Source organism: Leptodactylus fuscus, chromosome 6 (assembly GCF_031893055.1).
Source record: "Leptodactylus fuscus isolate aLepFus1 chromosome 6, aLepFus1.hap2, whole genome shotgun sequence".
Lineage (NCBI taxonomy): Eukaryota > Metazoa > Chordata > Amphibia > Anura > Leptodactylidae > Leptodactylus > Leptodactylus fuscus.
In genome coordinates, this window is record NC_134270.1 from 63642892 (window position 1) to 63669636 (window position 26745).

Genomic DNA, 26745 nt, shown 5'->3' on the forward strand with positions numbered 1-26745 from the left:
GGAAAGTAGTGAATTAAAGATGCTATAGTGCAGTTCTCTATCAATCCTGATCATACAGAATTTTGATCAGTTTCATAGATTGAAGTATAAATTGTATTAGTCAGAAACTTCAGAAAGTGAGGGCCGATAGAGCAATGCCTGAAAACCCGGGGGCTGCAATGTTCTGCACCTAGTCAGCTATGTATAGATCTGTTCTTACAGCGGTGTGAGCTATTTCTGGCCATGTTTGCCTCTTGCTCTGGATATATTGTTGCACGTTCCTCGGTAAGTTTGAGGTTTATCAGTTTCCATAGTGACAAGAAAACAGTTTACTGTGAATGTAGCACTTTGCAGGTTGTTTGCCGGTGGGTGGCATAACATGACCATATAAGTGGCTGCCGATAAATACATCTTGTTTACTGGAAACAACCCTCATGGTGATGTATAAATAAATCTGCGATATACGTGATACTGGTTCGACCTGGATTCTTAGATTTATACACACAGAGGGGCAGCGGCTTTTAAAATCGGATCTCTATGCTCAGTAAACATTCAATGTGAAATAGTTATTAGCAGTAGGAAATAAGATAGAAAGGTTTCATTTACTGCTGAGACTTGTAGTTCTAGGAGAGGTGGACAGACCAGTGAAGCAGCAAAAGAGTAAGGCAACGATCACACTATTCAGGAAGGTTTTACATTGTAAATACACATACATTAAATCTGAAAATTCAAGACTTCAACCCCACTGACATGTCTAAGGGTCAGTGCACACAGAGTTTTTGGGTGCCGATTTTGACACTGAATACGTCTCAAAATCAGCCTCCAAAAAAAGCTTCTCAATAGAATTCTTTTTGGAGGCTGCTTCAGCGTCAAAATCAGCGCCAAAAAATTCTGTGTGCACGGACTCTTATAATAGGACTTGTGCACAACATTGCCTGCCCATCATCTAACAGTTGCTAAGGCCTGGTTCACATCTGCATTCAGTTTTCTGTTCGGGGAGTCCGATTGGAAATGGAAACCTATACGCAAGCGGTTACCTAAGGAAACCCACGGATCCCATAGACTATAATGGGGTCTGTGTGGTTTCTGCCGAAAACATGCAGAGAGAAAAGTGTTGCTTGCAGGACTTTTCTTTCCGCAAGTTTCGTGCAGAAACTGAGCGGAAACCACACGGATCTCATTATAGTCTATGGGTTTCCCAGGTAACTACTTTTTAATGCATATAGATTTCCATTCAGGGGGTCCCCAAGCACAAACCCAAACGTATATGTGAACCGGGCCTAACATGTCTCCTCACCTGACATAATATTAAGAGAGTTCACAAAACATGGCCATACGTATTATAATGTTATATTCGTCAATTTCAGCAGGACTGGCTCACCAGATAATGTAATTGGTGATGTCCTAACTCTCCATAATGCCAGATTTCAGGGGAAAGAAGTGCTGAGTATGTTGGATATCAACACACCCGATTTTTATGTTCTCCAAAAAATATAAGTTGTAGCCTTCCTCCTGAGTACATATGCATGCTGGATTTGGAAGGAAGGCACGCTTGTTGGCCACCACCAGTCATCGTCCTACACATTTTTACTTTATGCGCAAGAGCATTTGGGCCTCTAATATGATACTCAATATGTGGCCTACAATATTTTAAGAGCAGTTGTATATCGAAGTTTGAGTGTAGTGAAAATTGAGCCCAAGGTGTACTTTATGTACAGCATGCAATGAAGCAAGTTGTGGACCTTATGTAAAAAACGGATACTTCTGCATTGTTACATAGCTCTATGACCCCCCCCCACGCTTGTATCTATTATATGATATGGCTCCCACAGTTTGGCACATGACTATAAACATAATAGGTTTGGTCCTTTCCTCCCCATACAGAATAATAATGAAACAGCCGGACTTTTGTATAAATGTTTCATTTAATTAAAACATTTTTAACAGTAAGAAATGAAATTGCTGAATATAGATTCACATATATAGAAAAATATTTATCAGAATTGATGTTCCTGCATCAGTAAAAACTACAGGGAAATAAAAAAAAAAAAATGTTTATTCTAGACTGGGCCTGGACCCCACATTGTGCTGCAGCACATTCCACCAGGACCTGGACCATTAATATCAATGTTATTCCAGAACATATAACAGTACATAAAATGCTACATTGTCAGTACAGAGACCCCGCAGAAGTCTCATAAATTACAATAAGGAGAAAGAAGCGGCTCAACCGATGCATCGACTGTGGAGACATATTCCATAGAAAGGCGGCAATGGATACAACATAGAAATGTGTATATAGGATGGGCAGCTCTATGTTTACGACTGTATGAGTTGGTCACCGACATACAAAAATGTGTTGCTCTCTCTACCTGATATAGGCCTCTGTATTACCCAAACACAGTATATCAGGCTGGTTGAGGGAGGACACATGGGGTCTGTCTGCTCTGATCAAAAACCTTAGATAGTTGCACTGACTATGGGATCTCAAAGAAAACACTTATAACCTATTACAATATTAATGGGAAGTTGATGGGCGACATGTAGCTCCTGGGCCCCATTGCAGAATCTGTAATGCACCCATGTGCTACTTAGAATAGTGGTGTATTTTATGTGGCAATGGCACTTTTAGCCTCCGCCCTCATTTTCCACAGACATGAATGAGATGTGCAGCCCTGATCTGTACAGGAAAATGAACAATTATCTTGGTCAGTTCTTTAAGGCACCTACAATGTGTCTTATAAGTAATGAAAAGGCACAGAAACCCAAGACGTATCCACATGTCAGATATGTTTGGCCTGTTAGTCCTGAGACAGATATAGTCACCATGTTGCATGTTCTTCAGGAACATAGATGACACTTGCCTCTACCTACCTCGAAGCTGAATAACATTCATTTGTTGCATAGTATAGCAAATCAGATTGTCTCTTATTCTATGCCACAGTGTGGTCAGTGAATCCCCATTTATTCTGTGACTTGCACAAATTACTATCCCCCCCCCTTCCCTGGTAATGGTTCCTATCCCCCTCCTGTGATTTGTAAGCATACCTTCTCCTTAATCTTGGCCTCTGGCTAGCCTCTTTGCTTTCACTGTCTGTTCCTCTCTTGTTGCTGCACTGATGCGAATGTCTTAATGAATTGACTTTAAAGCACCAGTCTACTCTCCTGCCGATACTGAAGCACAAACCAAACTGTCTTAAGATTTATACGTAGAAAAAGAGATTCAGATGTCGGAATGTAGAGCGGGTTCAATATCTGCTGGAGTCGTAAGAAGAACTGGTGCTTTAAATAATTTTTATTTCTCAGATATAAAAAAAAAATATATACAAAAATTACAAACTCAAGTATTCCCAATGCCTGTCAGTGTGCAAAGGGTTACTGTAGAGGATGTGTGGAATGTATAGAGCAGAGCTGCCTTGCATTTCTGTATCATCTCTCTGAACAAGGCAAGGACGACACTGCAGCAGCATCTCCACAGTGGAGCAGCAGCAGCACATTCATCACAAATGGCCGCCTCCTTTGGAATGTTTCCTAACACTTCAGCTAAACTCCACACGTAATAGATTTATCAGCTTAATAAAGGGACAACACCCTGATCCCTGCTGCCCGGACAGTCAGTGACAGCGCTACAGGCCGAGCCCCTATGAAATGGCAGTGTCCTCGCTGCATCTATCAGCAGGGGCACACAGGATTGTCATAGCAGAGCACAATCGCACATATTAACTCTTTGGCACATCGAAAAAACAAAGCAATTTAAATCTGTACAATTATCTTTTACAATTTTTTTTTTGTTTTTTTTTTATAAAATATATACATATATTTTTCTTTTCTATAAAAATACAATCTGGGAATATGCAAGATGGCAAATGGGACGTGGCTGCAACCATTGTCTCAGAGGCTCAGCGGAAGGCATAAATTAGCAAGACCAAAGAGCAAGAGCTGTGCGAGGGAAGGGCCGGGTTTGGTCACTACAGTTATGGATTTTGTCCTGAGAAAGATTTGTAAAGTTCCTGTAACACTCAACTTCTTAACCAAAACAAATACAAAAAAAAAAACTTAAATATAACATGTACTCCTTGTGTGGCAGCGCCACTCCTCTGCGGATAGAACCCTCCTCTGCCTAGAGTTGTCCTGACAGAAGCCGGAGCTTATTATCTTTCCACTGTCTGTGGCCGACAAGAAGGGAAAAGTCTCACTAGGAAAGCTGAGAAATACTGGCATAACGTCTGGAATTAATTTGCTCACTTATAGAAGCCATCATGTCACTCCTCTTCCATTTCTGACTGACTGAGATCTTCTGTTAGTCTTATAGTCAATTTCCACCTTGCAAATGACGGAAGCTCCTCTTCCCAGAATCCTCCACCTCCAAGTAACCGACAGTTGTGTCCATGGAGTGTGGAGTTTTAGGTCCATAGGGATTTGTCTTTGATTTTAACATACCCCAGCCCGAGTCCTTATTCGTCAGTGTCTGGTTTCACATCCAGCATTGCATGAAGCTCTTCTGGCACATACCCCAGGAGGCTTTGCAAATCACATACAAAGCGATAGACGTATCTCTTCCCAGCCGTCTTGTGAATGATGTTCTTATCATAATAATATCGCAGACCGCGACTCAACTTCTCATAGTTCATTTTAGGCTTGTTTTTCCTTTTGCCCCATCGTCTGGCAACCTGTGAGAGAAGAAGAGGAGTGTGAACCATCCGGTGTCATACATGGGATTATATCCCCTGAATGTTGTAAAATGGTGGCTGTTTAACTCCTTAGCAACTATGAATACAATTGGGGGGTGTCTACTGACCAGCCGCAATAGTAATGTGAAGAATCTCCCATGAAATAGTGAAAAAAACGAAGCTTTAAAATAATATAATTAAAAATATAAAATAAATAAAAGTTCTAAATCCCTCCTTTCCCTAGAATACATATAAAAGTAGAAAATGACTGTGAAACACAAACACATTAGGTATCCCTGTGTCTAACAGTGCCCGGTCTACTGAATATAGGGTCTGCAGTGCTCCTGTTCCATCGGGAAGGGGTTAATAGGAGCACTGCAGATACCCTATATACAGCCAGGATGAATTCCAAGTGGGGGAAGAAAAAACTCAGTCCTCAAGCTCAGGGAAGGGGCAGACAGACAACCAAAACACCCCCTCCCCTTTCCCAGCAGCTACTGCACCCAAAAACTCTGACCATTTAAATTTTTGAAATTTTCCAGTAGCTGCTGCATTTCCCCCCCTCGGCTTATACTTGAATAAATAAGTTTTCCTGGTTTTTTTTGTGGTAAAATTTGAGGCCTCACCTTATATTCGGGTCGGCTTATAATCGAGTATATACGGTAATTTTATTGTGTGAGATTATTAAAATTAATTGTGACCAAGAGAATAAAATTTTAATATATATCCAGCACTACCAATATATATATATATATATATATATATATATATATATATATATATATATACATATATATATACACTCACCGGCCACTTTATTAGGTACATCTGTCCAACTGCTCGTTAACACTTAATTTCTAATCAGCCAATCACATGGCGGCAACTCAGTGCATTTAGGCATGTAGACATGGTCAAGACAATCTCCTGCAGTTCAAACCGAGCATCAGTATGGGGAAGAAAGGTGATTTGAGTGCCTTTGAACGTGGCATGGTTGTTGGTGCCAGAAGGGCTGGTCTGAGTATTTCAGAAACTGCTGATCTACTGGGATTTTCACGCACAACCATCTCTAGGGTTTACAGAGAATGGTCCGAAAAAGAAAAAACATCCAGTGAGCGGCAGTTCTGTGGGCGGAAATGCGTTGTTGATGCCAGAGGTCAGAGGAGAATGGCCAGACTGGTTCGAGCTGATAGAAAGGCAACAGTGACTCAAATAGCCACCCGTTACAACCAAGGTAGCCAGAAGAGCATCTCTGAACGCACAGTACGTCGAACTTTGAGGCAGATGGGCTACAGCAGCAGAAGACCACACCGGGTGCCACTCCTTTCAGCTAAGAACAGGAAACTGAGGCTACAATTTGCACAAGCTCATCGAAATTGGACAATTGAAGATTGGAAAAACGTTGCCTGGTCTGATGAGTCTCGATTTCTGCTGCGACATTCGGATGGTAGGGTCAGAATTTGGCGTCAACAACATGAAAGCATGGATCCATCCTGCCTTGTATCAACGGTTCAGGCTGGTGGTGGTGGTGTCATGGTGTGGGGAATATTTTCTTGGCACTCTTTGGGCCCCTTGGTACCAATTGAGCATCGTTGCAACACCAAAGCCTACCTGAGTATTGTTGCTGACCATGTCCATCCCTTTATGACCACAATGTACCCAACATCTGATGGCTACTTTCAGCAGGATAATGCGCCATGTCATAAAGCTGGAATCATCTCAGACTGGTTTCTTGAACATGACAATGAGTTCACTGTACTCCAATGGCCTCCACAGTCACCAGATCTCAATCCAATAGAGCATCTTTGGGATGTGGTGGAACGGGAGATTCGCATCATGGATGTGCAGCCGACAAATCTGTGGCAACTGTGTGATGCCATCATGTCAATATGGACCAAAATCTCTGAGGAATGCTTCCAGCACCTTGTTGAATCTATGCCACGAAGAATTGAGGCAGTTCTGAAGGCAAAAGGGGGTCCAACCCGTTACTAGCATGGTGTACCTAATAAAGTGGCCGGTGAGTGTATATATATATATATACAAAAAAAAAAAAAAAGTTGATATATTTGGTATTTAAAAAACAAAAAACAAAACAAAAAACGTCTATGTCAATACTACACTTGTCAGAAATCAGTAAAAGAGCATCTTGTCATCAGAATCTCAGCAGGGCAGTCTTGGGCTTTGCAAGTAGGCACAGGAGGAACTGATGGAGAAATTGCCTTTGCATGCTTCAGATGAATGTGGAGGACTTGGTAATGCACGTGTTACATGGTGTAACAGTTATTGGATATAGCAGAGCCCCTCAGAACACAAGGTCCATAATTTTATTTTTATGGTCCTCTCACAGGATAATTCTAGCTGGTCATTAGAGGTTAGGTTATTGCGCTATCGTCTTCTCCTCTTACCTCATCTGGGTCGGAGAGTTTAAACTCCCAGCCATCTCCGGTCCAGCTGATGAAGGACTGGCATGACTTATCTGTAAGTAGCTCTAAGAGGAATTGCCAGAGCTGGATAGGTCCGCTGCCTGGAGGAAAAGAGCGGAATAATGAGACCTAAATTCTGTTAATCCCAGACACAGGCAGATAACATCAGGTATACAAGGGAATACAACAAAACAAGAACTCTACATGTCTAAAGTTTTCTACAAGTGCCTACTGAGACTATTCCATTGTCTTATAAGTTTGCCACCAATTTTACCCATCTACCGTAGCAGATCAAGGGGAAGACTCCTACATGGAGTATATGTGTCACCAAGGACTCTTGACTCGGTGAAGTGATCCAGGTTTTTGATGTGTAGGTCACTCCTATAATCCATTCAGGGGTTTTCCTTGTTACCTACTACATATTTAAAGGGGCTCTATCAGCAAAATCATTAAACTACACCCCCCCCCCCCCCCCCCCCGTTTTAAAATAACTTAAAAAAGAATGTTCTCTACTTACGGAACGTGCACCCTGGGCGGGCATCTGGGTGTGTCTTCATCTTCTTCCCCGCCTCTTCTTCCTCTGACGTCTTCGGGTCCCGTCCTTCTCCGGCGCTTGCTCGCGGACACTGATAAAAAAAAAAAAATAGCCCGGGCGCATGCGCAGTAGCCGTAGTAGAAGCCGCGTGCTACCTCACATGCGCCCGGGCTATTTTTTTTTTTTTATCAGTGTCCGCGAGCAAGCGCCGGAGAAGGACGGGACCCGAAGACATCAGAGGAAGAAGAGGCGTGGGAGAAGATGAAGACACACCCAGATGCCTGCCCAGGGTGCACGTTCCGTAAGTAGAGAACATTCTTTTTTAAGTTACTATTTTAAAACGGGGGGGTAGTTTAATATAACATTACCGATGCCTGAATAGTCTTTTTAAAGGCTATGCACGCATATGTGGGGCTATAGCAGCATAATTTTGCTGATAGAGCCCCTTTAAGTTACTGAACAGAGAAGGGTAGATGTGTCTCTGAGAATAAGAGACTGGGAGGAGAACCTTGCTCTGGATGTTCAGCATCCCCGTACAGAGTCTGCTACTGTGTCCCAACCAAGCCGCTGAGACCAACTGATTTATTTTGGACATTTTGCCCAAAACAATCAAGAACTACAAAGTTCAAAAATAGCTTTTATACCGTTTGGGGGGAAAATAAAAACACTACTATTTTTCTTACACTTAAAGAACAGTCAGAGGAAACCACAAGTTTCTTTTTGTAATATGGCAGGTGGTTATGTCACAACGATATACTGCATAGACTGGTGGTCGACATAGACAGCTGCACCTTTTGCAGTTGCACTTGATGCAGTTGAACTTATACAGTTAATGCTCCGTTACTAGATCAGTAAAGCCTCTATGTGAATGGAGGATTCCAGGTAAAATATAACACAGTTAATGCCAGATCAAATCTCGCATATATTGAGGATGACACGCATCACCTCAGAGACATCACACTCAAACTACAGCCATAGACAACAATCTATAGAAGTAACCCCTAAAACAAACCCCTCACACATCAGAATAATCGGGGTCCTTCTCTGTGGCTGTGATACATTTTAGGCCTGTGGCTGTGATACATCTAGAATGAAGGCACCAGAAAGGTTCATCCTGGCAAACAGGTCAACTGAATGTTTTTATGGGCAAAAAGACAACGGCTATTTCAGACGTCTGGAACTGAAGCAATGACGGTTACATAGAATTGACGATTGTGAGCGGCTGCTACTCAATGACATCACAGTCACAGCCCCTGAAGGGATCTTGTCTATTGCAGTTGGACAGAACAATGCATCTACTGAAAACGACAACCAGAAGAGTCTCTTCACTTCATTACTTATCCATGGAGCAGTCACATGTTTGAGACGGGATTCTTGAGCCCTGGTGGTGGTAACTGGCTGGAAAGTCCCCGAGCGACCACAGGCTGGTTGATAACAGCACACTTGTGTCCCCTACTGCAACCCGATGACCCCTAACCTGAACAGGGTTCAAAGTCTACATGCAGTCAATGGGACTCACATGATATCCCAAGTACACAATACTGCCTCTGTTACAGACCACAGCCAGACATGGCGGCCTAATCTAGTCAGTCACATGATAGGAATGCGCTAGCATCACCGGGAAAAAATGTCTCCCCACTCTGTTACTGGGGAAGAAAGGGAACCCTGACTCTAAAAATAAAGCAATACTAGACAGACCCCTCTTCTGTCCCCTTTTTGGGACACGTCTGGTCTGCAGCTACATAATGGTTGCCTTATCATGGATCCAAACACAGCATGCTTTAATGGAGAGACTGAAAATAGGGAACAGATATACCAGTCTATGTCTCGGGTGAAGAGTCTTATTAAAATGTAGAAGGCAGCAACAAATTCGACTGCAATGAATCTAGAATTTACAATGCGAAGGCCACTGCACTACGAGGACTGAAATGAATTGTGACCTGTGCACACTTTTGGCTCCAGCCTTTAGGCCACAGCTGTGAGCGCAGCGTCCGCATGTCCCAGGGGTGCTCGGAGGAAGGAACGTTCCCAGGCTCACAAGAGCATTTACTGTTTAAATAAGAAAATATTTCTTCAGATATCGAGTGGCTGACATGCGGTCTTATCCATCCGCTCCCCCAGGCGCCTCTTACCCGGACTCCATGTTGAGTCGTCTTTGTTTCAACAGCAAATTGTATCTTTAATGGGGAAAATAAAATCCTGCATGATCTACATAAGATAACCAATGTCGCCAAAAGAGCTAAATCTGAAGATACTAGTCACCATCATCAGTAAACAGATACTGGGCACGGCAGCCTCTGATGCAAGCCACCCAGCAATGGTCACAGCACAGATCATATACGTCAGGATCTATGTAAACACAATGTCCAAATGTTCTCCTCCATCTGGTGAGAGGACTTGCAGAGCCATCGCCTGGGAATTATATCCACATCCCAATTGTGTACATATTTGTGGCCTGGGAGACTAGATGGATGTATAGTTTGTGTATCTCTGTTGTAACTGTTTAGGAAAAAATTGTTAAGTTGTGTGGTCAAACCCTAAGGAAGAGAATGCACGGCATTTACTGCTTTGGCGTCAATAATAAATATCTTGTTTAAGGTGGCCGGGGGCGTCATATATGTTATACCATGATCTTTTAGAAAAGGAATTATGCAGTGAATAATGGAAAAGAAGACAGACTATACAGTCACAAGGGGGCCTGGGTGATATACCTACAATGCCTTACATACCCCACACACAAGGGAGATACCATTTATCATTGCCTGCCTTATCAATTAATATACCACTACAGACCAAAGATGAATATGCTAACAATGTGACTAATAGTAATATGTATATACATACAACTTCAGTATAAGTCTGAGAACCGGTTATCTCCAATGATAAAAGATAAACATCTAGAAGACTCTGAATCAATTGTATTGTAGTGACAAGTGCCGCATGTAAATATTACAGCTGCCAATAAGATGTCAGTTCTCATAGCGGAAGCGGATTGGTTGTGATACGTGGCTCCTCTTCTCATTAGCATTTATGTATTACTATATAACCTATGGCCGCACTTTCTGCAAGCTTCTTGCGTGTTCTCCAAGGTTAACACCTCTTAGCTGTACTTGGTGAACTCCACTTGGGTCTCAGCGCCTCAGATGATATCACCTCATTCACACTGAAGGTGTGAAAGTAACGTACAATGGAAAAAAAACAAAAGCCTAAAACTGCTTTTGATGAAGTCTTAAGCACAGCTTCAGGTTTACTTATCAGAGGCAGAAATTATGACCCAATTTGAGAACCTGCAGCGAGCAGAGAGGTGCACTCCTACCACCCACTCAATACCAGGCAGTCTGCTGCCTCCAGTCCTCATCTTCCATACCAGCTGCAGCTGGAATTTCAGGCATTTGAACATCATACAGATGAAGTTGGTTGCTGTGCAGCTCAGCTCAGCTCAGTAGCAGCCCCACGCCCCAGCAGTTCTCAGGATTTCCTCACTGCACAGCAAACTATCACAATGTAAGAGCTGTACCTGTGTATCCAGCCAGGGCAGCGGCGGGTATGACTGGCTTGTCCTTATTCAGTTCTGCTCGGTCTCTGACGTAGTCCTTGAATGTTCCTTTGGGTTTGTGGTTGGGCAATGCAGGCTGATAGTCCTCAGAGTCAAAGCTGTCGTATGAAGGAACACGTTGCAGGCCATTATAAGACGATTGACTGCTCCAGGACTGGGTGAGGCGGTCGCAGCTGTCATGACTCTCAATGCTTTCAAATGACTCCTGTCCCCCGAGCTTACCTGTCCGGATGGAAGAGTCAAGGTTAATACCGCCAAACAATGATTAAAGAAATACTGCCTCTACAGACATTTTACTAAGAAGAAAAGACACATACATCTGACTTGTTCATCTTCATGAGGATAGAATATATGGACAGGATTAATGTTTAGGATGGCCATAAACAGGTTAATAACTACGTAACTAACAATCACTTTACAGACACACACAGCCCATATTGTTCACTACAGTCATCCAAACTGGCCATATGTGTTCAATGACTCCCAGAGAAGGAGAAACAATATTTCTGGAAATGTTCAGAGAACATTCTTCCAAAGAAATATGCATGGATAGAAGGTCTTTCAAGCAGCCCAAACATTTCCAAACACGATTTACTTCTTCTCAGACAATGGCGAGTGCCATCGGTCAATTAAAATGGTCACTTGTAGCTAAATGCCACCTGATGAAGTTCTGGTGTTGCATTCTGTATTTTATGCATGCAGTTTTACTATATTTATTGTGCTCAGGTATGTTATGTATAAATCTCTTCTGCTCAGAAAGACATTTTGCTAGGCGACATTTTTGATCCCAATAGTGCACTTATTAGTTGTTTGTAGCTCACTAGGGAGCTGCCAGTAACATCTGTATGATACATCCAAAGTGAAGGAAGACAGGATAAGTATAAGGCTCAGCCTCCTGGGCCAATCTGCAGATCTTGAGCCTTTGGCAGTACATAGATAATGTATCTGGAATACAACTAGTCTAGGAAGAAACTTTCATTTAAAACTTATAAACGGACACTGGAAAGAATAAGAACCTACACACAAAATCAAGACTATTTGCATCTTAAACCATATACAATGGGTAGCTTAATGGGAAAGATCCTTACCCTGACTAACTTCATTACCAAGAGGATTGTACAATACTCATATCTCATAAACATCTCCAGTTGTCCTTCAGGCTGAATCGATCAGTCATTCCGCACATGAAGGTTCTTTTAAATTGGTTTCACATCTCCTCTGAACGCGATGTCTTTATTGTATCATGTTCAGAGATCGCCTGCATAGTGCCCCAACTATGTATACTGGCAGCAGCTCTTACCTCGGCTGATCCGTCCCACGCACATGTTATCTGGAGACACAACCTCCTGCTTGATAGTAAAGTAGTCTCCCTGAAGCGAGTCAGGCGGTAAGGGGTCTCGGAGGAGCGGAGAGGGGTATTCGGTCTCATATTTCAGAGACAAAAGCTCTTCTGAGCTGATGGGATGCAGTGTCTGGTAGGATTCTGTGATGAAGCTGGGCTCTGAGAACTCGGATGGGGGTACACATTGTGGATGTTCTATGCCGTAACCTGTGATACACGACAATACTCAGATAAGGTGAAGTTACAACACATGGTTATGTTCTAACGCTGCCTCACTGTTTTACAGAAGAGACATGTTATGTGAGACTCTTATGTGCTCAGGACACTTACAGATATACAATGACTAAATAGATACACGTGTAGTTACAAAACGGTGGCTCATTTTAAGGGATGGTCTTTGGACAGGACATGCTGCTTAGTTTATAAACATACAAACCCCAACTATCCCAATGTAACAGAGGATGTAAGCAAACCCATAACGTTCATCCTAAAAGCAGGTTCACATGGACTCCAGTAATACTCACTGATGAAGTAGTCGGAGCTGTATCTGGACTCGGGGTATGCTGGCGCCAGTTCATTTGTTTGGTACAGTTTTGAATCTTCTAGGTCAAATGGTGGAGAAGATGACAAAGAGAAGGAAAGAAACACATTACTGACAGCTATGGAGTAAGGAACAACCACTCTTCAGATCTACATGGCACATACTCAGTACATATACTTGACCATGCATTCACACTATGATATGACTGTGGTCCTGCTCTGAAAATGGTTTAAGAGTTTTTATTTGATAAACTATCTTATCAGACCACAGTGAATACAATGCTGCACACTGAACCCATACGCTACGTCCTGCGCCCACACAATCCACATGACAGCAGAACTGAGAAATAATACCTTACCTTTCTGTAAGATTTCTAAGTGTTCCCATAAGATATCTCCAACAAAATCCGGTGCCAGCTCCAGGAAACATTCCTTCCCGAGGGCGCACAGTGCTGCCCCACTCATGCGAAACTTCTGAAAGTCTACACCCTTCAGGGTGAACTCGTTCACTGCCCACGATACCCAGTCCCTGACGTGAGCATCTGTCCATTCTCGAGGGTCTGGTGGAGAGACAGAAAGTTCATATACTGAACTATACACATTTTACCCCACACAAGACTGGAGAAATAAACCCGAGTCCATCTAGAATATATGATTTGTCATAAAACTCACCAATAGGGATGCCCAGACGTTGCTGCTCCTTGGTAAAGCCACTGAAGGTTTCCCGGAGAGCCTGAGACATCATCTCCTTACTGCTCGGTGTTAGTAGGGGCACATCCGCGCACTCCATATCTACAAGAAAGACATGGCTTATCAAAACACACCCCATACTCTAGTTATGAAGAGGAGATCAATATGGGCCAAAATGAAGAACCAGTACAGCCTTGTACTTCTCATTGCTAAGGTCCTGCTACAATTGTATACAGTCTGTATTATCCTGTGTCAGCTATACACCAGCAGCATAAACTTTGCCCATGTCTTGATATTTTGCTACAATGTATGTATGTATGTATGTATGTATGTATGTATGTATGTATGTATGTATGTGTGTGTGTGTGTGTGTATATATATATATATATATATATATATATATATATATATATATATATATATATATAGTCTGGGGTGCACCGCTAAGGGTAGGTTCACACTAGCGCTCAGTCTCCTCCATTGGGGTTTCTGTCCACCTTCCACTTGAAATATGTGGAATCCGCATTTGGGTGGAAACTGAATGGAAACCTATTGAACCCATTATATTCTATGGGGTCCGCAGATTTTCATGGGCAACCACTTTTTAAGCAGATTAGGTTCCGTTCTTTGGGCCTCCAAGTGGACCTGAAGAACAGAATGCCAAATGCCAGTGTGAACCTAGTGTAAGACAACTGTCTACAGTGACTACAATTGTGATAAAGGCTAGCCATGCATAGACTTTAGCTGGTCAAAACGGTTAGGACTGGTTAGAAACATACACCAAACTTTTTGAGCAGACTCACTGCATTTTATTCTTATTTGTTTTCAAACAGAAACTACCCCCTGGTTGGGCAGTTTAGTTGTTAATGTTCATGGTGGGATTGGCAACAAGCACAGATCTAGAGAATAGTAATGAGCTCATGTATTCTTACACAGGACTGGCCCTTTAAAAAAACCCAGCAGAGAACAGACAGTGTCCTACATAACAGAATAGACATGAGCTTCTCCCACTATACCCGGTCATTGATCCTACAGCCCTGAGCTCCATATGAGAACACTTTATTGAGAGATTGTATCGAAGCCCGGTGATGCTTCTAATAATAATAGAAACTCCTTCCAGGAACAGTCTGCTGTGTCATGCAGAGCTCCCGGCTGCCAAATGTCAAGCGGCTTAAACATAGAACATGACAAACCCAGATTTACCTCTAGGAAAAAAACATTTTGCCAAATATCAGAGCCAAATCCCGAGCTGAGCATCCTGACACACCATGCTGCACGGTGCCAATACACAACAGTGCCCTCCAGCCAACAACGGCGCTGCCACATGCCTGGTGTGTCCCGACACTGCAGGGTTAATCCATGTAGGGTGGTGGGGGGTATTACTCTACAGTGACTCACAACATAATATCACGACAGTCAGTTTATTGTTGAGACTGCAGAAAATTCCATAAAACATGTGGAGTCCGTGTAACGGAGCAGAACAATGGGAAATACAATGGGGCAGATGTACTACTGGCTGCGGGCCAGGATTCTGTCCTATAAGTACTGCTATTTTTGGCGCATGCTATTTAGTGTCAAATACCGTACCGTTTTTTGTTGTTTTTTTTTTTTTTTTTTTTTTTTTTTTGGGGGGGGGGGTGTCTGCTGTACACGCAACTGCAAAAGTAAGGGGATGATTTTTTTTTAAAGTTTATGCTAGAAAATCCGCAAATAATGGCTGATGTCTAAGCCAACTTCTACTACATGGCACGAGCCTGAAATTCAAGTCAAAGGCAGACCAAGACCAGTGTACGAAATACAACTTCCAAAGTTATTGAGTTAAATTCCTCAATTTTTAGCCTAGTTTCAAAAGCACCAAACAAAATTTTCCCTGTCCACTAAAGTCCAGTTACCGTTAGAGTATGTTCATATGGCAGAAAATGGATTCCACGTGTGAACATACCGCGCAGCTAGCCACAAGGGAATGCCAATGTAGTGCACCGGCATTCAGTCGCAGCATTCCGCTCCGGATTAAGCCCAAATGAATGGGCCTAATCGGGAGGGAGTCTCGTACCGCGGATGCCGCGGCTGAGTCAGTCGTGGAATTCGCTGCAAGATAGGTCATCACGCTTCTTTTTTCCCGCTACTAGCTAGTGGAAAAAAGAAGCGAGCGGCTCCCATTGAAGTTAATGACAGCCGTTTTGGCAGACGGATTTTGAGGCAGATTCCACGACAAAATCCACTGCCAAAAAACGCAGTGTGAACTAGCCCTTATATGCAGGTCAGGATAGGCTAGCTTGTAAATAGAAGGGCCAGTAACCCTCCTAGTCCAGGGATATAACAGTGTTGGAGTGTTAGATAGTAGAGATGAGCGAGTACTATTCGAAATGGCCGTTTCAAATAGCATGCTCCCATAGCAATGAATGGAAGCGGCCGGCACACAGACTTTGCCAACGGCTGGCCGCTTAACCACCTGCGTCCATTCATTCTTATGGGTGCGTGCTATTCAAAACGGGAGTTTCGAATAGAACTTGCTCATCTCTATTATATAGAAGCAGGAACAGATATTAGTCACACATATGAATGTAAATATATCTTTATATAGTGCATACACACATAGCTGGATACATGTGCAATAATCAGGGGGGGGGCAAGCTTCCACGCAGGGCTGTAGAGTGGGTAGGCCAAAAACGCTTTCAGAAGTGGTCACACAGACACTGCAAAGTAACTTTTATTTTCAAAAAAAAAACTAGTGACTGAATTCTTCTGAAAGTATATAACAAATTATACATCTAATTACACAATATTGATCATTGTATAACAATTAAAAATAATCACTTTATGTTAAAGCCAAGTTGGAGTTGGTAACGTTTTTCTAACTCCACCCAAAACTTGACCCAACTGCAACTATCTCCATGACTGACTCCACGGCCCTGCTTCCTTCCAGCCTGAAATGACTGATAACAGAGAGCAATAGACTGCATTCACCTGTCTTCTGCACAGATAACCACACTGTCCATACGGTGGAGGCCTCATCAGATGGACTGTAAACGATATTATGTTGTTGAGAGGACTCATTCATCTGAGGGCCCACTCATCTCCAGCACTGTGGACAGTCGGCCCTCACTTTTACAAGAGAGCAGCTCAGGATCGCCATGATTCACTGCGTCTGTGAAGCCTCCAGGGGCTGCATTTTATTGGCATGAATGTGGCCCTGCGAGGAATGTTCCTTTGTCCTCAATTAGCCCCGAAACCAGTCTGGACGAGGCTTGAGGATACCGACCCTGCATTGTGCAGAAGATGATTAAGATCTCAGAGACCTGGCGGGAGGTCAAGGGATTCTGAAGGAATAAATCTTCCTAATAAACTTACACCACTCATATGGACTCATGATGGACATACAAATATCAGAAGCGTTTGTGGCAGCTTCTTATCACCATTAGAGTCAGGGGACGCTGACAGTCAAAGCCCCTCCTCAGGTGACACTTTCCCTGGAGCAGAATTCTTGGAGATAAGTCATCCATCGCTTCATTTCTTGTCTCTATTTGTATGATGTCAGGACTGATCAGCACTGACTTATATCACTCACAACTATAATAACCAATGCTGAACTAGGACAACACAGCACCTCCTGGTGGCCGCCACCAGACATGAATTATTAAATATTCACATACATTTGGGCTATTTACTTCATATTGTTACATGATACTGTTACATGATCCACAGATTTTTTTTTTTTACACGGCCAGATTTCTGCCATGAGCGCTTGCTTGTCTGTCTGTTGATCGATGGTAAGATTACACCGGGCAATGATTGGAAATAAACATTCATTGTCCCAGTCATCTGTACAAGCATCTGAGTGGGAGCTCCTGGATATACAGTATTATTGTGTAGCATTATTGCTGAAATCTACTCGGTTTTAGGCGGTGATCAAATTCACCAGACCCAAGAAGGTGATTGCATTTCCTTATACCGCCCTTCCTCCACAGCTTGCTTAAGATGATTCCCCTGTTACTATACTGCACAGTCAAAAATAGTTACATCATTTTCAACACTTTTGCTACTGTCAGTGAATACTGTCTATACCCAAAAGATGAAACCTTGTGTTTAGGATATACAATTGACAAAATCGCATAACTCCTCCTGAGAGTCCTAATACACTGCAACAAGTCTTAGGCTGGGTTTATATCTACGTCTGGTATCCGTCCGCTTGCAAACAGATTTAAGGCAAAAACGGCTTGGTACAAAAAGGATTCCAAACGGTTACACCTGATACCAAAATCAGTTTTTTTTAGATGGATTAGTCAATGGGTGGTAGGCCCGTTTCACATCTGCTTTCGGGTTTCCATTTGGGGAATGCACAAATGGAAACCTAGACGCATTAAAAAGAGGTTAGCTTTAGGAAACCCGCAGACCCCATAGACTATAATGGGGTCCTTGTGGTTTCCACACGAAACATGCGGAGACACACGCAGGACACAAAGTCCTACATGTCCGACTTTGTGTCTGTGCAAAAATAGCGGCTTCACAGCGGAAAGGCTGCGTATGGACACCAGTGGTTTGCTTTAAAAACCCATTGAAATTCATGGGTTTTTAATCTGACTGCCAGCAAGCCTTCCCCAAACTGTTTTTCCTGCAATTTTGGCAGAATCACAGTGGCACAAGTGTGAACGCCCCTAATCGGTCTAAAAAAAAAAAAAAACCTGATTCGGGTATCAGCTGTCTAACAATTTGGAATCCTTTTTGTACTGAACGGTTTCTCTCTTAAAACTGTTTGCAAGTGGACAGATACCAGACGCAGGTGTGAACACAGCCTGAGAAGAACTTCTGAAACCATAGATGAGGAGCTGAAATCTTGTAGTATCAGGATCATATCACAGTGATATAAATGTATTGTATAACACTGGCGCCATTGTAAGTGACTACACATTGCTCAAGAAAGGGCCATGGGGATTGGGGGAATACTGTATATCAATGATGGCAGCTTCTCCTATGTACCTTACACCGTACTGTGACTAACATGAGCCCTCAGCTCATATTCCAGCCTGGGCTCAGCTGGTGGGCTACTCTCTCAAAGCTCACATAGGATTATAGGATATTACTGGGGATTATCACAGTAGTCAGCGTCTCACACAAAAAGGTTGCCACTTGATGAGGATTAGAGGAAGCACTTCAGATATCACACAATCGGTGAGAAACCCGGCACACGTGGATGCCATGTTCCCAAACTGATCCTAGCTCGGCACTATCCATCACATATGGGACTGCCTGCATCTCATACACAGACCACAAAGCAAGAAGTTAACTTCCATAGTCATCTGCATAAAGGAAAGTGCGTCACCACTGAATCTATCTTTTGGGGGGATTGGATTCACCAAATTATTTACAGCTAGAGACAAGCAAATAGATTCTCCCATCATTCAGCATAAATGTACTCGTGCCTTTCACATGCGACCAATCCATTCCTAATAAATACTGCCAATTGTACTCACACCCCATGCTGGAGGTACATATACCATTTTCGGCTGCATCTTGCAGTTTGTGTCTGCCATATATGCTGGGAAAGCTTTTCTGGCAGACATGTCAATGGTATCCATAAGCCTTCGTTTACCCATTAATGGCAAAAAGTGATTTGGGCTTTTATGTGTCGGTGTAAGCCTTTGTTTTGTTGTATGGAATACTGCAGTGTGTCGGAGTCATTCTGTTACATTATATATAAATGTATACCATATGGTATTAGTAAGAGGTATAGATTGGGAAATCCTCTGACGGAGGTCATCAGTATCACATAATACTACTGTAGGGGTCACAGAGAGGAGCCCAGAGTCTTAGAGTCCAGGTATTTATGTCACTTGGAGCCATTAAAGGCCTTAAAACTGAGTTCTGCATGTAAAATGCTCTGTGAGCGCCGCTGGTGCACCCAGATGTGTCAGGGTTAACGTTGACTCTCTCCCCGCCTTCTACGATTGAGTCATACCAGTGTAACGTGAGACCACCAGTTTGTCGTCACAGTGTGCATGGGAGCTCAGTCACCACTCCGTCTTCTGCAGCCAGATTGACTGCACTTCCCAAATATTCCCACACTGCCTGATTAACCTCCTCCCAGCCGGCAGTCCTCACGCACAGCACACATGACATTTACACTCTCGTAATGTGGGAACCAGATTGGAATGATGTGCTGGAGCACTTTTGCAGCTGAGAAAGGGTTAAAGGGTCTTGTTCACTCCCCACTCACATGTGGCTTCAGAAGAGGCAGATTGCAGCACCCACCGATTCCACTCCCAAGGACAAATTTCTCACACCCCCAGCGGTGCCCCCTTTCATATGGAAGTCATTTCAGTTATAAGAGCGGCCCCCTTACAGGAATTTCTTCTCACAGTCTTGTTGTGCTGCTCCCTCAGGGAACCAGCGAAAATCTTCTCAGCCCCCCTCGCAGATAGAGGATGAATGTCTGTCCCACCTCATGCTCACAATATGTCAGGATTCCATTATCACAACATCCCATCACTCAGATCTGTGAGAAAAATTCTGAACAAACCAGGATACACACATGCCACTTTTTAGCAGGCCCAGGCGCCATTACCATTTCCCTCACGGGCAGCATAACATTCTCACTGTACAACCCAACCATGAAGACATGTCATATGTGTGAAGGTCTGTGAATACTTGGGGGGGTCTCTGTGCACACCTTATAACCTACCTTTATAAATGACCAATGTCTAGGGAGTGCAACCTCTGTCGTTACAAAGGCCAAAACAATGCAGAAAAGTGGAACAAGTCTGGGACCCATAGCTGCTTCATTACATGAACAGAAGATGTCAAGAAGTACTGAAGAAGGATAAGCCATTTATAAAATCTATACTTATGGACACCATTATTAGGTAGGCGGCTCCTGAAGATCACTAAGCCAGGCATTCAATTATTGCAGGCCACAGTGTGTGTCAGATACTTGCACAACTTGAGGCCGCCATATTCCACCCACCCCCCCAGGTCATAAATGAATCCCTAACTGACCATATAGCACCTACTCTCCTGACTACTGAGCTAGACTACACGATAATAGAGGAGGGGTCAACAATAATGCCTGGCACGCAATGCATTCCACACATGTCAATGTCTCAGTATTCACGCCACACATATAGTAGCATCTTTAACTACATGTGAATGGAATAACTCAATGACACACAAAGATCACAAACCGTGACCATAGATGTCATGTATGTATTATGTGCACACGGAAAATGTGTCTGACTCTGACCACAAGGCACACAGGTCTTGCCTCAAAAACCATCTCCGTGACAGGCACAGCATAGTCTAAAGATGTATTCTTCTTCATTACAACTAAAAGGTGCCTATACACATGTACCATGCCAAACACACCAGACATCTAACGCTTACAGTGAGGTCCTGACTCCATTAGACTCACTTGTACTAGCAGATACCAGAGGAATAAGTGAGTATGTCGACTCTTATCCCGCAAAGTGGGGACTCAACGGTCGGAGGGGCAGGGGTATTTGTTGGCGCTTATTTCCCATTGAAAAAAACATCCACACTCATAAACTGAGCATGCATGTGTATGGGGGGCTGGGAGGAAGCATAGCTGCAGATTAAAAATTCAACTAGGCTTTAATTATGATGACGAGGAAAATCTATATTCAATAAATATTAGTATAAAAAAAATTCCTGAAGTGCCCATCACCAGAGAAAACTCTGCAGACACTGAACCAGCAGAGAATGGTTGAAGATTTCAGCTCTGAAGGAACATTCAGCACTAGTTTGAAAAACTGGTGCAGTGAAAACCACCTGAATTCGGGTGATCTTTGCCTTCAGCTCACTTGCAGATCCCTCTACAATCCCCTATGGCTTTCAACTTTTGTATATTGTAAATGTCAAACCCAGAGCAGTAATCGACATGTCGAGGATTTTAAAGTGACTTGTTCTTTGCTCACAATGTACATGGGATTTGTATAAACCCGACCCACTATTATTATTTAGATTTCGGACTTGTATAGCGCCAACCTATTAGGAAGCCCTTTACAACAATTGGGAAAGTGTGGCTGGTGACCCAAATGAATAAAAGTGGCACAATTTTTTTTGCGTGAAAATAATTTGCACAAAAAATTTGTGACCTTTGATGCTTCATATGCCAGAAAACCGGAATACAAGGCATAATAAATCTGCCCCATTGACTTCACTAGCAGAACTGTGAGTGCAGCTGTGAAGTACAATACAGACAGTAACTCAGGTTTAGTCTAAGATAAGAAACCTGTTTACTGCACCGAGCAGAAAGTAGGCCTGTGCAATTCATCAAATTAATTTGGCTGTGTCCTTATGATCAACACGTTCTTCATTGTAGTCAGTAGTTGGGTGGTCGGATGAAGAAGCCTGCACATATTATATTTGAACTTATTTCGTTTCATTGGACGGGGTTTACAAAGAGCTTTTTTTGCTGAAGATCTGCATGTGGTTTTTAATTTCAGCAATAGCACAGATTACTATGTATTTCACCTGTCTCCTGACAGCCAATACGAGAGCTTTTCAGGTTAATGATCATCGGCATACAGATGAAATACATAGTAAATGTACCACAAATTACTGCAATTAAAAAACGCAAGCAGTTCTTCAGTAAAAAAAAAAAGTACCGTGTGAGCCCGGCCTAAAGCAAAAACAAGAAAACAGATTAAAATCGAGAAATGAATGTCAATTTACAAAAAAATAAATAAAAATTAGATGTTAATTTTAGGCAAAAATTAACAAAAACTTAGTGATCAGGACTTTAAAATGTGTACTTTATTTAGTTTTTAGGAACCAAGTACCATGAAATTAACAATTAATATAAATGATAATCAATCATTGATGAGCTGGCTATCAGATGCCCAGCACCCCATGCTCCTCTGCTTGAATATCATGCACAATGCTATACATTGAGTAGCGGCTGTGCTTGGTATTGCAACTCCGTTTCATTCATTTTAATGGGACTGAGCAGCAAACAAGCCATGTGACTGATGAACGGAACGTGACCTACCTGTGATGCAGAAGCAGAATCTCATGCACTCTGTTACTACTACAAATGTATCTCGGCTGCATGGCTGCCACATGGTGGACTGTGTGCCGCTTAGACGCACTCCAGGACAGGGTCACTGGTGCTTTCACTTATGCAAGTTTTTCCTTGTTACTCACCATGCAGATTTGCAGGTCACCGCACAGCTAGTAATAAGGGAAAGCCTTTCCTATCCTGGAGTATGGCTACAGCACCGCATGGTACAGTGTGTGACAGCAACCTTAGTTCCCAAGAATGGAAAGCTGCACTGCACATCATTCAGGCCTCAATATTTCCTAAAAATGACTGCATATGTAATACACCTCATAACGGGAGATGTCAAGTGTTAGTTTCATTGGTCTGAACCCAAAATCTACACCCAAAATATCAACTGGGAGTCAGGCAGCCCCTTGTGGACATGAGGTGCTATTGGTGGAGCAAAACAGAGGCGACCACTCTTCTCACCAAGGATGATGATGAGAGTGTGGAGAGAACATCTGTCTGAGACATAGAGATGACAGACACATAGCTGCAGTTCTGACAAGAGGTGTGAAACCGCCTGGCTTCTGCTCCTTCACCCTAACCACAGTGCATGCAGAGTCGGGACTCTTGTGAGTCTCAGCCCAATAACCCTAATTAAACACCCACACAAAGACTCGCAGACCCCTTCTGCTGGTTGAGTGCACTTTACTGCACTGAGTAAAAGATGAGCCAGAATTCGGGGAAGAGACATAAAGCACAGTGTTTTAAGACCACATGCACTGAGCCTTAGTCATGTCACCTAGCAGAATTAGATTATATTACAGGGTGCGGGCGGCCACATGGATGCTTCTATAGAGGATGAGGACACAAATACTTATAGTGGCCGCCTCTGCTTTATATAAATCTATGTAACCAGACCCTATTCCAATATTTGAGTATACTATAATGTCCGGAGGTATTTACATAACTATACACAACCTCCTGCAGGATAGTTCGGTGCCCTTTTACATGACAAGAGCGGAGAAACACCATAAAACACACATTGCCATTTCAGTCATATAGCCTTTGTCCAAATTTCAATATTACAATTCCAATATTGATAGAAATCTTCAATATTCATCTACGGGTAACAGGGATGGCAGTGGCTCATTAAAATCTACCCTACATGTATAGAGATCACTGCCCTAACCCCAGTGTAGATGTGTAGAGATAAGTTGAGCAATCTCTGTACAGATGGGGAAGATAATGATGACGTCATCAGATTCCGAGATTCCAGAGGAAACTGCCCAGTGTTACCCAATCATCATTTGCTCCAGCCACACAGTCAGATCAGTGCTACACAGGAGGGGGCTTCTACGGGAGAATACGTAAAAGCTAAATGTCAAGAACCCTTCATCATCTCTACTATTAGCCCCAATCCCTACATCATCCATATTACTGTTCCAAGACTGGAGAGTCTCGATCCCTACATCACCACATGACTGGAAAGCCACAATCCCTACATTGTCCCTGCTACTGTTCCAACACATTCTTTACATTGTTCCAAGACTGAGGAGTCATAATCCTTACTGCGACTCTACCACTGCTCTAATACTGGACAGCCACGATCCGTCCATCCTGGAGAGACAGCATCTGACATTGCACCTGTCCACTGCTGACGCCTGACATTGGCGCGGGTACGATACTGAGGGCAAGATGAAAGAAAACTTTCCATTGGCTGGATCAGATCCATATCCAGCGAGAAAAAAGCCACAAAAATGGGGCCATAACCCTCAGGCCGGACGGTTAGATTCTACTTAAGTGTGTATAGGATGATCATCAAGGAGGGGGAGAGGGTTGTTTTTATCTAGAACTCAATCTGACTTGTAATGAAGACAAAGAGAAGCAATGAGCCCTGTCATCACCATCTTATCTGTCCCAAGACCACAGAGTGGGGCGAGGCCCTGACCAACTCTGATCTACAGACTGTTTACACCATCCCAGCCCCCACAACATGGACAAAAGACAAAATTCTAATGACTTTGACAACGTAAGCCCAGACACAAAGTAACTTCTGAGACATAATAAAAGTCCTAGAACAACACATGGCACATATAGGACAACATTAGTGTTCACCAGCTCTACCCCATCATATAAACCTAGACGTGTCGGAGAACACCTCTACATAGTACAGGTGACAGCTCAGGCTGCAATACATGAGAGGCTCCTGTATATCTAGTGGGCATCCACCAGGGCCCATGGCTAGCGTCTGATACTGGGGCCCAGACCCCAAATCACTACATTCTAGGAAATTCATTCTGACTACCATCCGCCTCCACTGCAGCAATGACGACTAAGCCCCAATAATACATGTAGTCTGAGTCCAAGAGGCGCTGCAGTAGTCTCAGCCATTTGCCAGCAATGACTCCAGGGTCTGATGACTTGTAACATTCATTCAGCTCATCACAGAGAACTAATCAGATTACTGTAATCTCCTTATCTGGTGCCTGAGATTCATGACCCCAGCTCCAACCTCCCCCTCCTCAAAATGTGCAGGTCATACAGCAGCTGGAACCACAGTCATTACATCCAATTACTGCACAGCCCTCAATGGCTGCAAATGACCAAGACTGTGGGTGACCAAATAAGGCAAATCAGCACCCCCTGACCTGTACTGACCCTCAATATACCAGACACCCCATGTAAGGCCCAAAGGAGTCAAACAGAGCTCAAGAATGAAAAGGTCAATCCCCCACCCCTGACACCGAGTAGGTACTAACTCCCAGGGCAGTAATGGGTTAATGAAGCCCAGTGGCTGCACTACCAGAGCAGTAATGGGTTAATGATGCCCAGTGGCTGCACTACCAGGGCAATAATGGGTTAATGATGCCCAGTGGCTGCACTACCAGGGCAGTAATGGGTTAATGATGCCCAGTGGCTGCACTACCAGAGCAGTAATGGGTTAATGATGCCCAGTGGCTGCACTACCAGGGCAATAATGGGTTAATGATGCCCAGTGGCTGCACTACCAGGGCAGTAATGGGTTAATGATGCCCAGTGGCTGCACTACCAGGGCAATAATCGGTTAATGATGCCCAGTGGCTGCACTACCAGAGCAGTAATGGGTTCATGATGCCCAGTGGCTGCACTACCATGGCAGTAATGGGTTAATGATGCCCAGTGGCTGCACTACCATGGCAGTAATGGGTTAATGATGCCCAGTAGTGCCACTATTAGGGCAGTAATGGGTTAATGATGCACAGTGGCTGCACTACCAGGGCAGCAATGGGTTAATGATGCCCAGCAGCGCCACTATTAGGGCAGTACTTCTGGTCAGGCACCCTGGCCCTCAGTTTGGGGTGCTATGAGGGGGCCGGGGACTCTCCATCAGTCTGTCCAGGGCGCACAGACGTACTCACCGGCACACGAGTACGATTCATACTCCGGCTTCTCGGTCTTGATGATGGTCAGGGTGGGCTTGATGTCTAGCGCCGCTTTCATGGCTGCTGCTGCGGGTGCTGGCTCCGGAATGTGCCGCCCGCCCGTCTATTGTGAACCGCTCTTCTGAGCTCCGTCCTGCCTGAGAGAAGGGGAGGGAGAGACGGGCGGGGAGAGGAGGGGCCGGGCCTGACATCGGGGCGGGGCTGACAGGCTGCTAGCCAGTCAGAGAGAACGGAGAAAACTAACCCCGCCCCCTACTACAGAGAGATCTGTATAATCACATCAAAGGCTCTGGAAACTCTACATGTACCCCTGTGATAAGAGCTATGTATACAGTATATACACCTCATATATAATATACTACCTAGCTATCCTCATATACTGTATAATACCCATACATATACACCCTGGAATAAGAGCTATGTATACAGTATATACACCTCATATATAATACCCATACATATACCCCCTGTGATAAGAGCTATGTATACAGTATATATACCTCATATATAATACCCATACATATGCCCCCCTGTAATAATAACTATGTATATAGTATATACACCTCATATATAATACTCATACATATACC

At 43.5% G+C, this 26745-nt stretch overlaps 1 protein-coding gene across 2 annotated transcripts; it reads right to left on the reverse strand.

Annotated features, from left to right (window-relative positions):
• Positions 1 to 1982: 1982 nt before the first annotated feature.
• Positions 1983 to 26268, reverse strand: ETS1 (ETS proto-oncogene 1, transcription factor). Of its 2 annotated transcripts, none has more exons than XM_075280151.1 (8): positions 26132 to 26268; positions 13715 to 13834; positions 13402 to 13602; positions 13027 to 13101; positions 12461 to 12709; positions 11122 to 11382; positions 7052 to 7170; positions 1983 to 4649 (listed from the first exon to the last, which is right to left on the reverse strand). In XM_075280151.1, the coding sequence occupies exons 1-8, from the start codon at positions 26211 to 26213 to the stop codon at positions 4434 to 4436; spliced, it is 1323 nt and encodes a 440-aa protein (XP_075136252.1). In that variant the 5' UTR covers positions 26214 to 26268; the 3' UTR covers positions 1983 to 4433. The 2 variants fall into 2 exon arrangements, with proteins under 2 accessions (XP_075136252.1, XP_075136251.1); XM_075280150.1 differs by having other exon boundaries at positions 13027 to 13104.
• Between the last annotated feature and the right edge of the window lie 477 nt (positions 26269 to 26745).